An 18,513-nucleotide genomic window follows, 5' to 3' on the forward strand; every position below is an offset into this window, starting at 1 on the left:
TCGGTAAAACAGGAACAGTTGGTTTAATTAAACGCAGTGGTCCGGCCAGCAGGCAACAGAGTCGGGGTCTGAAGACTGCCTGGTTTTGGCCGTCATTTTACACATTACATGAAGCATCATAAAGGAATCTGTACATTAATTTGGAGACAGAAGTATAGGCCTAGTCAAAGGGTAAAAAATCTGGTAGTTTGGTAAGAAGCACAGGTGGGTCCTGACCTTGCCTGGACACAATCTGAGGCCAGTGGGTACGTGTCCATATGTCCAGCATGGGGAGCGTGTGATCACTGTGGATAGTGTGCAGGCTGTATTCTGATTGGCTGAGTGTTCCTAACTTGGTGTGGCATCTGACTTTACAGTTTTTGGGAATGAGCACCTGTCCGGCCAAACATGTTTTTTTGGGGCCAATCTACTAAGGCCATTGTGGTGTTGCTGCCTATCTGTGGGATTTGGGTTTTCCTGTTCATGTGTTTGTATATGGGTTATGTGTCACCCTACCTGTGATCTGTAAATCAGTTGCTTCAGGCTACTCCGCAGAGCCTGCCTGACCATGCATATCTGGCTCGTGGTAAATGGGAATGTCATATCTCATAGATTTGACAACAGTGATGCAAGTTCATTGTTATATGTACATATAATATGGCATACATCAACATTATATTTTTCAATATTAACTGTGACATTCCCTTACACACTGTAAATTTGAGACACAATTTTTAAGATAAGTGTCTCCGAGAGATGAGAGAGGGCTCCGGATCCCACATCATTTCCAGACAGGAACAGCATGAGTGCGGCGCCGCAAGGCACCACTTCCTAGCATGCACCGGAACTGCTGAAAAGTTTACTGATCTAGTCTGATGCCAAGGGAATATTAAAAAGTGAAGAATTTGCAGCTGCAAGTCTCTATCAGAAGTGCTTCACATTGATTGAATGTATTTACTTGTTAACCAAGCTTAGTTGTGAAACTCAATCCATTCAAAAGACCTTTATTGTCCCTGAATATGCACACAAAAAAGCACTAGCATCATTAAGTCATTCACCAATATTTTGCACAAACCTAGTAGATTCCACATGTGAGTAGATGGGCCCTTTCTCATCCACATGATATAGCAGCTCAAGAAGAATAAGTCTTCCTTGCTCTTACTGAGACCTGTTTGTTGTCTTTGGGGACATGGAATACTCTTGGGCTGTCTATGGCCTGTTTCCTAAATGTCCACTTTGAAAACCTGTCTTAATTCAGTAAGGGGCTAGTATGCCCTGGCTCCTGCTGAGCTCACACTACAAGATCCTCTGTGTGACTCTGACCTATAAATATATCTCTACCCACTTGGAACCCAGCTCTACTGGGTCAGATGGTTCCTGGGGGCTTGGGGAGATGCCAGCACACTCATTTTTCTTTTGTATTTCTGAGCACCAACACTCAGGCTCTCTGCTTGCATAGAGCGGGCACTGCTATGTTGCATTCTCCAGAGTCAGATTAGCTTATGACAAATGTAGCCCTCCCGCAATATGAGGACTCGGAGAGATCACAATAATGTGTGCCTCATACATGCATTTTGGGCTGCAAGTCAACAGTCTTGGTTCCAAAAACAAAATGCGGTCTTGAGGCCTGGGCTTTACCAGAGCTCACTGTAACCGCAGCCATCATGAAGTTTGGCAAGCCACACCCCCTTTGATTATGAGCTTAGTAGAGGTGTGAGTTCCATTCTCACCATCCAACTGTGCTTCCTGTAACCATTACCTTACTGCTCATGCTATTGTCTGCACTGCTCTGCTTTGTACATACTCCTTTGGAATTGTGAAATAAATATGGGCATGTACTTCTCTTGACTTTTAATATTTCATTAGTGGTTAATACAAGAAGATGACCGTTGAAAATGTGACTTTTCACAAAACAGGATTCTGCGACTAAATATCCTAAAAACACATACATTTGGCTTACCTCTTCACAAAACCTTGCTTCAGCCATACTTTTCTCCTCTATTAAATTTTTATAGCTTTCAGCTGTTTCCTCATACTGTGCTCTAGAATTTTCCAGCTCTATTTTGAGCTTATTCACCTGTAATAAACCAAAACAACAAGTTTCTTAACTTCATTAATGCTCGTTCTGGTTGATACTCTAAGCAAATGCAGATTTCTCACCTGTAAAATAATCTCCATGGGACAGACTGGATCCTACAACTATTGAAGAAATGTTCTCATGAGTTGGTAGGTGGTGAAGTGCAGCTATATGTTGGCTTTGGTCCATCTTGGAAGTTTTGGAGCAGAATCTTCTATAAGCGCAACAGCTGAGCAGTGACACTAGTTTCTTTATTTACTTTTTGTCCCATCAGATGCAGAGCACAAAACAATCAGAGGTACCAATGTGTCTCTAATTTGAAATATTTTTAGATGTTAAAAAAAGGCACTGCAGTGGAGATGGCAGGGTGGTGAGAAACCTGTGATTAGGCAGAGTACCCACCAGAGAGAGTGTCACTGAAGGTAAGTAGCATGTTAGTCTGGTGGGTACTTCTAACCTCAGATTCCTCACCTGTAGAATTTATACCAAAGCAGTACATCATCAAGGTGGAATGTCTGTGGAGCACACTGAGACCAAAACGTCCTGTGGGACCGAACGGGTAAAAAAAAACACCTGTTGGGTCTGGCTGTCCAATCAGCATTGCTTCATGACTGTATGCATTGAAACCCACGTCACTGCCTGACAAATGTCAAGAACAGGCACCCTGCATGCAAACGCAGTAGTAGCAGCCTTAGGTCTGATGAAATGAGCACTCTGTCTACCTCAGGCTGTTTCTTTGCTTATGTGTAACAGGTCTTAATGCAGAGCACTATCTACCTGGACAAAGTCATTTTCTACACCACCTTGCCCTTCTTAGCCCCAGGGAACCCTAGAAAGAACGTGTCTTTTGTGCAATCAATGTAAAAGCTCAAAACCCTTTTTGGGGTAGCTGATGAAGTCCCTCATCCTCTTTCAAGGGTTGAGGCTGAGCAAGGAACGTTGGGAGGGTGATGGATTACACAACAAGAAAAGAAGTAATGACTTTTGACAAAACTGCCTTGCTGGTCGTCAACACCAGTTTCTCTGAAAAATGATCCTGTAAAGACAGTTGCAGCGAAAGGGCCTGAAGCTCACTCAGTTGGCGGGCTGAAGTCACCAGGGCGATGAAAACAGTTTTCAGAGTAACCAGACACAATAAGCAGCTGTGCATCGACTTGAAGGAAGAGCACATACGGTAAGTAAGGACTAAATTGAGATCCCTATCATGTGGCATCACAAAGGGTTTCGGGGAATAAATATGTCATAATAGGTGATATAAATAAACACGGTTGGTCTGGCAAATTCAAAACAAGACTAGAGGAATCAAGAAATCAACATGTCCGTGTTGCGGGCTCCAGATCAGACACAAACTTGTCCCTGCGTCCTGCATAAACAGATTTTGCAGAGGGGTGCCACATATTGTCACATCAAGGAGGACAAGGGGAACCATTTAAATCACTCGGGACCATGGGTAGCAAGTATTTATCAAAACAACAAGTGGTCCTGAGCATACAAGAATAAGGAGAAAATGATATATATAGATCACAATGGAATTCTATATAGTTTAGGATTCCTTGACCGGCCGGCCAAGGAATATTTATTGGTTCAATAAGTTTATGATCTCAAAAATACAACAAATAACCCAAGGGGTAAGGGTTAAATTGGGGCACAGTCCTGTGCCATACAAAGAAAGGGAAGGCAAGAGGGTAAAGGTAAGTGAGGAAAGTTATCAGGCAAACAAAGTGAGCTAGCAGGTCACTGGTATTAGATATACATTAGCAGTGTATCCTTGAGTCATTCATACACACAATAGTATCATATAAGTACATGTATGAATTACTCTAAGGTCGACGTTTCGATCCCCAGCTCAAGTATCACGGGATCATCATCAGGACAAGAAAATAATATTGCCTGAACATAATTATTTATAACACCTGTTTTTGAGAGGAAAAATGAAAGAGGAAGAAAAACAAAGATATACATAGTCATTGTTTGTATAGTCAGAGCTCACATTGTAACAACAGACTTTGCATTCGGAACGCAGTGGTCGGTGTTGCCATGAGGCGTGAGTATTCCGTGCGAAACCTCTGAAATTCATGCAATTTCTGTGAGTGGTCATCCGATTTGAAGTGGAGTGTTTGTGATGGGACCCATTGGAATTGTGAGTCAAGGTGATTAGGGGACTAAAAGTAAGCCGTGGACAAGTGAGGCTTGTGTTGGTGGAGAATTCCAGTCTATGGGGGCGAATGGCGCTTGTGGGCCAGGGCAACCTACCAGGTTGGTGGTTCGAGATAGTATTAGCTTCAAATGGGAAGGCCCTTTCTGGGGGCGCCCACGTGATTCCTTCTGTTGAGAATAAATGGTATTAATACCGGTGTTAGAACTCAGGGGCGACGGGGAACTTATTGTTAAATGAGCCTGGGTACCTTAGTGGGTGAACCGTTCTTCAGGATGCGGTTTGGTTAGGATTCTGTAGAAGCGCCGGTTTAGGTTTAATGGTAAAGCCCAATCTAAAATTAAAAATGGTTACATAATCTTACTGAGTGCACGCTGTTGCGTGAACGTACGTTTTAGGTATTGCCACGGTTTAGCATAGCTCCGATTCAGTTACTGAAGATGCAGTCTGTTATATCTAGTTGGAGCCCGATGCGCTGGCCAACCTATGTGAGGAAACGGGGAAAAGAACAATTAACTCGGAGCTATGCTAAACCATGATATTCCTCACCATACTATGGTAACTGCACCTCACTCGACACCCCATGAAGTCATTAGCACAAATTAACTAATTTAATTCCTGCTTTCTCTTATCCGCCTCACAGCAAATAAATGCAGAGGTGCAGACGTCCCTAACTGAATAAGTTCAAGACCTGTGACTTCGTTATAACTCCACCCAACAAACCGAGAAGGTAATCCCTTTAACTCCCCACCGTGGCAATACCTAAAACGTACGTTCACGCAACAGCGTGCACTCAGTAAGATTATGTAACCATTTTTAATTTTAGATTGGGCTTTACCATTAAACCTAAACCGGCGCTTCTACAGAATCCTAACCAAACCGCATCCTGAAGAACGGTTCACCCACTAAGGTACCCAGGCTCATTTAACAATAAGTTCCCCGTCGCCCCTGAGTTCTAACACCGGTATTAATACCATTTATTCTCAACAGAAGGAATCACGTGGGCGCCCCCAGAAAGGACCTTCCCATTTGAAGCTAATACTATCTCGAACCACCAACCTGGTAGGTTGCCCCGGCCCACAAGCGCCATTCGCCCCCATAGACTGGAATTCTCCACCAACACAAGCCTCACTTGTCCACGGCTTACTTTTAGTCCCCTAATCACCTTGACTCACAATTCCAATGGGTCCCATCACAAACACTCCACTTCAAATCGGATGACCACTCACAGAAATTGCATGAATTTCAGAGGTTTCGCACGGAATACTCACGCCTCATGGCAACACCGACCACTGCGTTTCCGAATGCAAAGTCTGTTGTTACAATGTGAGCTCTGACTATACAAACAATGACTATGTATATCTTTGTTTTTCTTCCTCTTTTATTTTTCCTCTCAAAAACAGGTGTTATAAATAATTATGTTCAGGCAATATTATTTTCTTGTCCTGATGATGATCCCGTGATACTTGAGCTGGGGATCGAAACGTCGACCTAATTCATACATGTACTTATATGATACTATTGTGTGTATGAATGACTCCAGGATACACTGCTAATGTATATCTAATACCAGTGACCTGCTAGCTCACTTTGTTTGCCTGATAACTTTCCTCACTTACCTTTACCCTCTTGCCTTCCCTTTCTTTGTATGGCACAGGACTGTGCCCCAATTTAACCCTTACCCCTTGGGTTATTTGTTGTATTTTTGAGATCATAAACTTATTGAACCAATAAATATTCCTTGGCCGGCCGGTCAAGGAATCCTAAACTATATAGAATTCCATTGTGATCTATATATATCATTTTCTCCTTATTCTTGTATGCTCAGGACCACTTGTTGTTTTGATACATATTGTCACATGGCCCATAGGGACATTGTAATTTTTCACTAACTTAACATGAGCACTTTGCAGCTTGCCTGCTGCTTTGCACATGTAACTACACGTCTTTATTTTTTACAATAATTTCACAGACTGCTTTCACATGATAACTCATCGCTGTGTTCACTCTGCATGTTCCTGGGATTTTGACTGAACATTATGTGCAAGGTCGAACAACAATGCCCCTTGTTAATTTGTTGTGGCCAGTCCTTAGCCCTTAGACAAAACATACCGATGCAGCTGTTGTTTGGACAGTGTACTTGGGTTTTTAGTGGGGTGCACGAATAGGTGACACACACTTGGAGAGGGACCTTTCCAGGGAGATTTATTGGCTACGATATGGGGTCTGCTGACAAAGTGCAGAGATCTTCTAATCTATAATAATACTTCTTCTTAGCAAGGGGAGGGAAGTTAGGCACAATAGTCTTTTCTCCATTGTCTTTCTATGATGACATCTCCCTTCATGATTTATGGACTGACTGCTATGCTGACAATATTTCTACTATGCATATTGTTGATTGCTGTGGCACGCATACTGCTTGTTAGGGCAAGGTAATTAAAATAAATATTTTAAACTAATTTGTGTCTATGTCAGATCTTATTGTGGACGAGTACAAGAGAGTTAGCGAAAGGGTGTGTGTTGTTACAGTGATTCCTGAGAGATCTGGGAATGTTGTGTTCTGGGGTGTCTAATCATTTGTTTTTCTGTGAGAGAGTAGGAGAGCAAGTGTGACACTATAGCTAGTCGGTCCTGGGTTTGTGGGTACTAAAGTGGTAGGAAGATTCAGGGGCAGATTTACAAGCCCTGCGCCCCGCCGGTGCATCACGTTGCGTGACGCACCAGTGGCGCAGCCTGAAAAGGGATATTTACAAGCACAGGTATAGTCACCCTGCCTGACTTAACCTGTGCTTGTAAATATCGCCTCTTTCCACGCAACATTTTGCGTGTTGGGGCGGGACATGGGTGTTGCTGTGGGTGTTCCCACGTAACACCCATGTCCACTGATGCATTTCATTTATCCTCATTTTTTCCTCTTTCAATGCGTGCTGTATTCTACAGTATGCTTTGACCGAGGAAAATGGCCGCAGTGATTGCTTTTGTGCAGGAAGGGGCCCCTTTCTTCACAAAAGCAATCTCCCCATGGCGCAGGCACCTGTTTCTGCATCAGCGCAGGGGAAAGCACAGGAATCATTGTAGATATGTCGCATTCCTTTGCTCTAAAAGTGCCACAGCGTGGCGCAGCCAAAGGGCTTGCGGTGCCGTGCTGCAGCACTTTCTTGTAGATCTTCCCCCAGTCCCTATACACCAAGGTCCCATTTCCTATGCATAGTTCTGTATTTGTGCAGAATCCCTGCAACATGGCAATACCAATTGGTCTGGTACTTATTCACGATACCCCTGAGTACTGCTTGTGCCTGTCCAAATGCCCTCACACCTGTTTCCGGAGACATCAGTGGTGATTGTACTTAGCCTCCTATATGAACGAGTTACTTACCTTCGGTAACGATATATCTGTAAGAAACATAGGTTAGTTATAGATTCCTTATCTTAGAATTACCCCCAGGAGTCAGACTGGATCCGGAAAGTTGTTCTTCAGCAGTACTCCTGCTCGTCGGTAGGTGGCGGCGGTTGACTCCGGGTCCATTGTCGGCGTAGTGATCACCATGATGACGTTGCAGCAGTTACTTAGACGCCGCCCTTGGGCGCTGACTTCAGTTCTGTACACGACTTTCCACGGCAGGAACGCACACCCATGCAAGACACTGGCCACTGGTGCACAAAACTAGGGCCCTGAAAGGACGTTCTTAACCCTTGAAATAAGTTCCCAGAACGGGGAGGATGGGTGGGGCGGTAAGGAATCTGTAACTAACCTATGTTTCTTACAGATATATCGTTACTGAAGGTAAGTAACTTGTTCATCTGAAAGAAACAGTTAGTTCTAGATTCCTTACCTTAGAATAGATACCCCCAGCAAAACCAACCCCGGAGGTTCACACCTGAAAGTCCTGGAGAACAGAACAGCCAAAGAAGCTGTCTCTCCGGACTTGGCTGTCCAGGCAGTACTACTTGGTAAACGTGTGCAGTGATGCCCACGTAGCTGCCTGACAGATGTCATATAGGTGAACTCCCAGTCCCAAAGCAGTAGTAGCTGCCTCAGCCCTAGTGGCTTCTTCTTCGCCATAGAATAGCAGACCTTGATGCACAGAACAACTCACCTGGAGATGGTCTGCATGTGCATGGCCAGAGCTTTCTTAGCACCCGCATAACCAACAAAGAGCTGGTCGTCCTCCCGGAATTGCTTGGTCCGATCGAAATAAAAGGAGATCGCACGTTTTGGGTCCAGACGGTGGAGCCTGTCTTCATCTTTTGAAGGATGCAGAGGCGGAAAGAAGATGGGCAAAGTGATGGTTTGGCCAATATGAAAAGAAGTGACCACCTTTGGAAGAGAGGAAGGTCGAGTTCTGTGGACGACCTTGTCCGGATGAACAGCCAGAAAAGGAGGCTTGGCAGACAGAGCTTGTAGCTCACTCACCCTGCGCCAAGAGGTGATGGCCACCAGAAAAGCAGTTTTCAGAGTGAGGAGTCTGAGAGGACAGTTATGTAGCGGCTCAAAGGGAGCGCAAATTAGAAAAGTGAGAACCAAGTTCAAGTCCCACTAAGGCATTACGAAGGGAACAGGACGAAAAAGATAAGTAATGCCTTTGAGAAATCTATTTACAACAGGGGACTTGAAAAGAGAAGGCTGATTGGGAAGCCTGAGGAAGGCTGAAATGGCTGAGAGGTAGCCCTTAAGAGTGCCCAGAGCGAAGCCCTGCTGGACCAAAGACAGAAGGAACAAGAGAACCTCAGAAAGAGGGGCAGAAGAGGGATCCACAGCCTATGCTGTGCACCATGCCACAAATGTATTCCATCTGCAGGTGTATACCATCTTAGTGGAGGGACACCTGGCTGCCAAGATTACATCACAGACTTCGGGAGGCAAGTCAAATGGTGTCAACTGCCGCTGCTCAATCTCCACGCATGGAGGTGGAGGCTGGACAGGTTCGGGTGGAGGACCGTCCCCTGCTGCTGCGGCAGGAGATCCTCCCAAAGAGGCAGTCAGATCGGGGGATAGCTGGCCATGTTGAGCAGCTCGGGATACCAGACTCTTTGTGCCCAATTCGGAGCCACCAGAATGACTTGTGCCCGGTCGCACTTAATCTTCTTTAGCACTCTGGGTAGAAGCATTATAGGCAGAAAGGCACACAGAAGACCACAACTCCACTTGCGACGAAAAGTGTTGTCTAGCTAATGCCGCCTTAGAAATTCCAACGCGCAGAATTGCTGACATTGCACGCTCTCTTTGATGGCTAAGAGATCTAACCAAGGCTCTCCCCACTGTTGAAAGAGACCTTGCACCACCCTCTGATTGAAGACTAACCCTGGGTGTAGGACTACGCTACGCTTGCATAGTTTGCGCAACTACGCGCTACGCAAATTTCACGGTGCACAGTGCAAAAACACGTAGCGTAGCAGACATTTTTTGCTTGCTCGCGGCCCTCAACGTCAAGTTGGCAACCGCGAGATAGCAAAATAACATCCCAGCGAGACTTTTTCCTCATTCGTGATCAGCAACATCAAGATGCCGATCGCGAGTGTGGAAAATAAACCTCCCAGCGAGATTCTCAACAAGGGGAGGTTTCTCATTGCGAGTGGTCGCGTATGATCGTGACCGCTCGTGATGAGAAACTACCAGTCCGCGCTGAGAAAGCTGCAGCTCGAGTACAAATGTACTCGAGAGGCAGAAAACGACTGCTTGCACTGTGCAAGATGCGGTTTGCAATGATTGCACAGTGCGGACAAACATTCGGCACAGTGCAATCAGTGCGAACAGCATTTTGCACAGTGCACTATGCAATACGTGTAGCTTGCGTAGTGCACTTCGCGTAGCTATGCTTAGCGCTACTATGCAAACTCCGCCCAGGGTCAGTGAAGCCGCCATTCGTGATCCATCATGCACCTGCGGATGAGTTCATCCGTCTTGGCATTCAATGAACCTGCCAGTTGTTGAACCACCAGGAATATGCCCTTATGTTCCAGCCATGTACAGAGTCTGAGGGCCTCTTGACATAGTGTCCACGACTCCACCCCACCTTGTTTGTTGCAGTACCACATGGTGGTGGTATGGTCCATGAACACCTGCACTACTTTTCCCTGAACAGAGGGTAGGAATGCTTTTAGTACAAGACGGATTGTCAGAAGCTCCAGAAGGTTCATGTGGAGCTCGGACGCTGCCAGAGACCAGAGGCCTCTGATCTCCGCCTCTCCCATGTGGCCGCCCCATCACAGAAGCGATGCATCTGTCACCACTGTGTGTTCTGCCTGGGGAAGGGAGAGGGATGTGCCGTTGACCCAATCCTGGTTCGTGAGCTTTCACTGCAATTGTCGTGCAGTGCCCGCCGAGATCTGGACGCAATCGGACAGAATCCCCTGATGCTGCGCCCACTGGAACTTCAGGTCCCACTGCAGAGCCTGCATATGCCACCTGGCATGATCAACCAGCAGGATGCAGGAGGCCATGAGGCCCAGCATCCTCAGGGTCATCCTGACCGAAACCCAGGATAGAGGCTGAAAGATCGGATTCATTGCTCAAATATTGCAGACTCGCTGTTTGGGAGGATAAACCCGAAACTGTGTCTTGTCCAGAACCGCTCCGATGAAGAGGCACATTGATGGAGAACCCCAGCGAATGCAGGAGGTCGGCCATTCCCAGGCCAGGCCGCCCCCACGCTCCTCCTGCTGCTCGTGCCAGTATCTGCCCTGTGACCTTCCTCCTGCGTTTTCTGACGCAGCAAGCGACCCAGCCGCAGCTGAGCCGCCTGCACTTGTTTTTCGCGCTTTTCCCGCCGCTGCCTCTCTGCGGCCCGCCCCGCCAGCCGATTGGCCACCCCGCTCCCGCCACCCAGCGGACCCTCCCTCCAGGCTCCCTTCTTATGATGCCCCCTCACACGTGCAGCGGTCACGCGCAGCGGGCGCGCCGATTGTGCGCCGAAGGCGCGCCAAAGGTAAGCCCGTCTGCACCCGTCCGCGCCTGGACCACGCCCAGTGCCAGGACCCCTGGCCCCCGCCGAAGCAAGACGACCCGACGGACCTACGACGCCGCAACACTCAACGCACTCAACACTGGCCGGAACCCTGCCTGCTACCGAGCCACCCCGAGACGCACCTGTGAGAAGGTGGCCTGATATGCAGTGCTCACTATTCTAGTGAACACTATGTATCAGTCCAGCAACCCTTATTGATGATTGGTTGTAAGTCAACCTTATAGACCAACTATCCTAGTAGCATGGATACGAGCAGTCTAAGGCTAAAGACTCGAGAGGGCGTGTTAAGCCAGCTGTTATACCACACATATACCCCTTGAACACCAAGTGAAAGGACACCACACAAGTGTTATGAAAATAAACAGTGTATTTATTAAAATCACAACAGCCCTGTACTCTTTATGAGGACAGGGTACTAAGCACAACACAAAACTCTTACGAAAATACTTAAGTTAGCACAGTATATACAAATGCCCGAGGGGCTCGGAAAACCATATACTCTGAAAGTGGAATGCGAAATTACTAGCAGGTAAGTACAGTACTTATAGGCTTTGGAATCGCTAGGACTTGACTATAGAATCGTTAGATTACTTCTAGGAGACCCAGGGGATTCGGGTGCAGAGTGTGCACTCTCACGCGTGATGCGGGACAAAGTCTATGGTAGCTAGTAAAGACAAAGTTAGTGTTCTCGGGCGAACCCGACCTGGTAGGAGGAAAACGAAAGTGGATTCTGACCCTTGGATAGTGAGGCTATGCTGGGGCACCAAAATGCTGAAGTTACCTAGCCCAGGGGCTGCAGCTGCATATGTCTCAAAAGACGTCGGGAATCCTCGTAGACGGACCAGGAGCCTGGAAGAAAGATGCTGGCAGGCGACCAGTGAAGAGAGTTCGAAGTGATCCAAGCCTGGATCTTGAAGAGAGATGACACCTGAAAGCAGAGGGGACCAAGTTCGTGACTACTAGCCAGTAGTCAGGGGGCACCAGGAGGGCACCGGATGGTAGTCACCTCGACTAGGTGAGTGGGTGACGCTGTGCTCTGCAGATCTCACGGACCAGGAGGCGTTGTCGGCGACAAGGATGGAGGAGCGAGCTGTCCCACGATGGATGAAGCTGTCGGCGTCGCTGGACCCAGGATTGGGCAACAAAGCCTTGGCAAATTCAAGCCCACGCGGTGGACCTAAAATGACGTCTGGATGGACCAGGAGGGTCCGGAGTGCTTCTCTTTTGGAAGGAAGCAAGGGCCAGTCTGGAGCAACCAGACCAGCAGCAGTGATGTCGTCGGGCGTCGTTAAGAAGGCCACAAGCCAGCCAGCTAGTAGCCAAACAACGCGGTGAGCAGCAAAAAGCAGAAGGGCCCCACGCAGATCGTGGAGATGCTGGGAAGCTGATCTTCGGTGCTGGAGCTGCTCAGGGTCGGGGCTTCTCGGACCCGAAAGCACTCACCAGAGGGACACTCAGCGGGCGTGCTGTAAAGAAGTCGTGCAGTCTTGGCGATCGTCGGTCCCTCGAGGTCTCGTCGCACTCACAGTTCTCAGCGTGGCTGTAGGGGTGAGTAGAGGTCAGAGGTGCCAGGGAAGCCGGGTCTCGTCGAGCTGTGTCGTCGGATTCCTGAGGAAGGACTTGCAGCAGACCGCAGTGTTCTTAAGATGGTGCCTGCGGAAGCAGGGTGACTACTCCTTAGTCACAAGGGAGAATCTTGAAGAAGAAATCTTGAGGTGCTTTCGCAGAAAGTCGTGTCTTGATTCCAAAGATGATCTAATTTGAACGGGGGGCCCGCTCCTATCTTTATACTAGGAAAAGGGGCTGACCCGGTGACTAGGTCCTGCCTATGGGTGGGACTAGGAGGGGGGTGGTTACACCCCTCTCCCATGCCGGACTTTCCCCAGGCCAGAGGCTGGTGTGCCCCTGGAACTGGTTCTGACCGACCTATGCGTAGTGAGCACCGGGGTGCCACTCAGCAGTCACCTTCCTGTAAAGCCCTGCCTACCCAGGATACACAAAACCCTGTCTGGGATGGTGCTAGCACCGCCCCGGACAGGAAACCCTTTGTCCAAGCTCTCCTCGCTGGAAGGACTCCCAGCAGCAGGAGGTCAGACTCGTGTCTGTGGTGGCAGCATCCATTTTGTGGAGCTGAGGCTTCGTTTAACTTTAACCGGGGTTCACAGTTACATACATGTCGTGTCCCTCTAGAAGGGTGGAATGCTAACCCCGTCGCCAGAATTGGCGAGGGGTTAGTATTCCAATTCGTATGACACCTTACTCGACATGTTTTGATAAAGCAATAACAAAGATAGCATTTAACCGCGAGGATTATAATGCACTTAAGAGTATATGGTATGCGTTATCATGGAACAGCTATTAGGACTTGGTTCCGCAAGCTGCAGACAGGCTCAGCTCATGCCAGAGCGCCATCTCACACGATTCCAAGCACTCTGCCTTCAGGATTGTCAAGGCCTGCCATAAGAGTGACTGATAGGAATCTGTGTGTCCATTTTAGGGTTAGATATAGGTATACTATATCTACAGCAAAGGGTGATTACACGACTTTGCCCCAGCTGTCATGCAGCAAGTTGTGTCAAATTTAGGAGGCCAGCCAGGGGTGGCATAATACATGCTTCAGCCCCTGGTAGGCCCTGGGTACACCTATGCCCTGAGTTCAGGGTCTGATAAGGTGGCCCAGTCCCAATTGGAAATGTACCTAAGGTACATGGAATCCATTTTACAGAGAGAGCAGTAGGCCTGGGGTCCTGATTGGCAGGGTCCCAGGTCGACTATGTCAAAAACCAGCTAAAACACAGGGCAAAAAGTTGGGGGCAACCATAGTCAGGAGGTACCTTCCTACACAACCCCCCCCCCCCAAACGAAAGGAGATAAGGCTATCCTTGTCCAGGTAAGCCTCTATTACCTAAGTGGCCATATAAGGAAGGACCAGCTCTGGCTTGGTTTCCCCCTGTGTCATGGTCCACTAAGCAACCCCTCACCCTAAGGGTATCTGAGGGTCTCCACCATAGGGAATCTCTGTCTTTGGTGTGTCTTGGGAAAGAAAAAGGCTGATGCTGGGATGGAGTGCTGAAGTGAGGCTCCTCTATCTTTGGGCTCAACTTCCTCCAATCACCATCCATCATGTGTGCCTTTCTTTCCTTAGCTGAGATGCACTGTGCTCTCAGGGTCAGCCTCTGGCTACCTAAAGCTGGAGGTTGAGTCCCTCTGTTTGGCTTACTGGAGGGACAGGTCAGGTTTGGGGTTTTTAGGCCCCATGTTTGGCTGTGCCCAACAGTGTCCAGCTGTGGGAGGTCCCTAACTACTTTTAAGGGGGATCCCTCAGGAGTCTGATTTATTTTCACTTGGCTGGGTTTACCAGCTTCAGTGATCCTAATCTTTTGATTAAGGAGTTCTGATGGACAGGGGGTCCCTTGGGGTCCACCACTGGCCTTCCTGACCTCTTCAGCCCTGGGCTGACTGAGGCAGGGTAGAGAGGGGCAGGCTACCTGCTCCAGACTGGGTCCCACCTTGGAAGGGTCCACTGACATCAGGGGCTCTGCCAGGCTAGGCCTGACTACCTCTGGGGCAGTTCCTTCACAAGGGGTCAGATCAGTTCCCTGAGGAGGCTGATCCTTTCCTAGAGTCTGGTGGGAGGGAGATTTCTCTTCCTCCTCAATGCTCTCTGTCTGAGTGGAGTGATCCATTGTTTCAGGCTTCACAACACTATCTGTTTGAGTGGAGGCTGAGACCATTACAGCCTTGCCAACCTTTTCAGGAGGGCACTCAGTTTGTGTTTGTGCTGTGACTGTCACAGCCCTCCTATCCTGGGAAGTCTGTCTGAGCCTGGGCAGTGGTTACCACTGCCCTTCCAACCTTTTCAGGGAGGAATGGTGCTTGGACTGGGGCTGTAGCTATTACTGCCCCACTAACTTTTCTGGATAGGCCTATCATCCTGGAGTGAGTTTCTTGCTCCACCTCAGCCCATGCTGAGAGTTCCAGGTCATTCCCCAGTAAGCAATCTACAGGTAGGTTATCTGTCACCGCCACTCTCATGGGCCCTGTGACATTAAGTCAGCTGAGCTTGACTACTGCCATGGGATGCCTTCTGTTCACTCCATGAACGTCTGTCACCTGATAAGTAAAACCAGGGGTCAGTTGAGCAGAGGGGACCAGACGGTCAATCACCATGGTGATGCTGGCCCCTGTGTCTCTGAATGCCTCAACTTTCTGACCATTGACTAGGAGCTCTTGTCTATACTTTCCCAAAATGTGGGGACCAGTAGTGAAGTTGGCAAACCCCATGCCAGTCTCACAGACAAGAGTGTTGTTAGGGGACCTGGCTAGGCCATAGTCCTCCTGGTTTCCCAAAATAATGCCCACCACATTCTTGGGGGCACTCCCACCACCTGGGGGATTACCACTAGTGGTAACAGGAGGTCTGGGAGTATTACCTGGGGGTATGTTTTCCTTATTGCTATTTTTAGGGCAACTTGCATCACTTTTGTAATGGCCCACCTGTTTACAGGTATGGCAATAACGTTTCTTCTGTTCTGAAGGAGTGTTCTGGGACCCACCACCCTTGTTGGAGTTTTGGGGCCCTTGGGAAGTCTTCTCTGTGGATTTATCCCCACCCTTCTCTTGAGGCTTGGTTGATTCCTTCTTTTGGTCACCACCCTGGTTCTTAGGCCTGACCCTGGTTCTGACCCATTTGTCTGCCCTCTTACCCAATTCCTGTGGAGAGGTCAGATCAGAGTCTACCAGGTGCTGGTGTAATAACTGGTTCTGACAATTACTTAAGATTTGCTCCCTCATAATTAGATTGTACAATCCTTTAAAATCAGTAACCTTACTACCCAGTAGCCAGCCTTCAAAAGCCTTAGTGGCACAATCAACAAAGTCAGTCCAATCCTGAGACTGAGTTTTCTGGGTATCTCTGAACATCAACCTGTACTGTTCAGTGGTTAAACCAAACCCATCAACTAGTGTATTCTTCAGGACTTGGTAATTGTTAGCATCCTCAACTCTAGTAGTGAGGAGCTTATCTCTACCTTTACCTTCAAAGGAGAGCCACAAGATAGCTGCCCACTGACTTTGGGGAACACCCTGCACAGTGCAGGCCCTCTCCAAAGCAGTAATCCATTGTGGATGTCATCCCCTTGTTTAAAGGGGGGCACTATCTTATTCAGGTGCTTTGTATCAAAACTCCTTTCCCTATTGCTAGGTATATTGCTGCCACCAGTGGGTTTTGACCCACTCAATTCTTGCTCTCTAGCAAAGGCAAGTCTATCTTTGGCCAGGGCAAGTTCTTCCCTTGCAATCCTCAGATTGACTTCTCTTTCCTTAGCTTCATAGATTCTCCTCTGAGGGGAGGTCATCCTCCTCAGAGCAGAGTTCTGAGAGCCATTGGTTTGAATGGGTCTGTTAGAGCCTCTTGATAGAGACCTAACTCGTCCACTCCCAATGTTAAGCTGGCCTGAGAGGGGTCCCAGGGTTCCCCTAGTACCATTCTCATGCCTGCTTAAGTTGGACCTGGTTAGTCTGCTGACTTCTACCTGTCCCTTGTCTGCCTCATCCCCTGACAACTCATCCTCATCCTCATCCTCAGCATCATCTGCCTCCTGGAGGGGATGGTCATGGTTATCAAAGGGACCCTGTAAGGAGGGCATACTCCCATCTGGATTAGAAGGGTCTGGGTTACCAGCCCTCCTGGCATCATAAGTCTCTAAGAGACCAATCAGAAATGGGATTGTGGGGTTAGACCCCTGTTTTAGTTTCCTGGAGGTACACACTTGTCTCATCTCCTGGAAGCTAAGAGCAGCATATCTGGAAGTAGGGACCTGTGGAGGGTCCACTGACACCAGGGGAGACTCAGAGTTTCCTCCTTTGTCTGACATGCTGATTCTAGTGTGGTGTAAGTGATGCACCTACCTACACTATGTGTTTGCCTACTGATCCCTTGCTAAGAGTTGCAGCCAAGGTGTGCTAAGCCTTGAGGAGCTGCAACAGCTGGTTCAGTAGAACTCAGAGTATTCTAAGCTAAGTTATATGTACCTAAAAGTACTTAATTTCTAATATTTTTAGTCCCCTACCCAAGGATGGTCCGACCAATGCTTTAAAAAATGAAAAATTACAGATCAAACATCCAAGCAATTTGAGCGTGGATGTCCAAGGTATGCCCCAAGAGAACCTCGATGTAGAGGAAAATAACACTTTAGATCCAGACCTAGGAAATCAAATTGCAGATCCTAGTGTGGACATGGAAGGGACTAGTGCTCCATTAGGGGTAAAACCGGTGAAAACTAAGCAAGGGGAGCAATCAGACCAAAGCAAGATGTACCCTATGGGCGTTCTAAATATCGAACATCCCTCTTCTTCTCTTAGTTCCCAAAAGCTTCCACGAGGGAGAGATCTACATTTAGGAAATAAATCATTCTCCGAGGAAGATTCTGATTCGGACATCTACGAAACAGGGATGTCCATTTCAAGTGAATCAAGCGAATTAAGTGACACAAGTAGAGCAAGTCCAGTCCTACAAATCGGGACCTTATCCTCGGAGGTCTCTGGCTCTCACGAATCGAGAAAACCCAGTGAAACAAACTCCAGGAAAAAACGGGGGAAAAAGAGGACGAGACGCAAAAGAGAATGTAATCCTCCTAATGAAGAGACAACAGATCCAGGCACTAATACGGATCACGCCAAAGCCAGAACGAATTCCGCACGAAGAAGCCCGATTTCAAAATCATTGGGAGAAACACCACGTCAAAACCACAGCTTGGATGAGATAGAAGTGGGAAGCCAAAAAACAACAGGAAACAGAGGCAGCCTTGGAATAACAGCAGAGCCCTCATTGAGTGAAGTGTTGAGCTCAATAAAGAATTTTCATATGGATGTCAAAAAAGATAGCCAAAGGAACCGGGCTGCCATTGAAAAATTGCAAGGCGCGGTTAAAAAAGTCGGCAACATATGTACTGAGATCTCAGAAAGAATGGCCGCAGTAGAAACTCGCACGGAAAATTTGGAAACTGACGTCGCCAAACTGCAAAAAACAGAAAAGGAGCAGGATGGAATAATAAAAGACCTCATGGCAAAAGTCGAAGATCACGAGAACAGATCCAGACGGAATAATCTAAGGTTTCTTGGTATCCCAGAAAATTTTGAAGGAAATGACGCTAGAGGGACAATGATCAATATACTCAAAACAGCGTTCCCGGAATTGGAGGCCTGGGATATGGATAGAAAGACACAGCGTGCCCATCGCTTTCCTTTGATGCTACCAAAACACGCCCATAAGCAACGCCAATATCCCAGGGCCATGCTGGTCCATTTTGGAAACTTCCTTCTTCGTGAAGCAATCT

General features: G+C 47.8%; 1 protein-coding gene across 1 annotated transcript in view; it reads right to left on the reverse strand.

Annotated features, from left to right (window-relative positions):
* Positions 1–18,513, reverse strand: part of SYCP1 (synaptonemal complex protein 1) — a 5,090,281-nt gene that overhangs the window by 1,940,075 nt on the left and 3,131,693 nt on the right. The window contains exon 31 of the mRNA XM_086919665.1: positions 1,940–2,056. Within this exon, the coding sequence (XP_086775791.1) occupies positions 1,940–2,056 (117 nt within the window). The remainder of the gene's footprint in view (positions 1–1,939; positions 2,057–18,513) is intronic.

This window comes from Lissotriton vulgaris, chromosome 5 (assembly GCF_964263255.1).
Source record: "Lissotriton vulgaris chromosome 5, aLisVul1.2, whole genome shotgun sequence".
In the NCBI taxonomy this organism is placed as follows: domain Eukaryota; kingdom Metazoa; phylum Chordata; class Amphibia; order Caudata; family Salamandridae; genus Lissotriton; species Lissotriton vulgaris.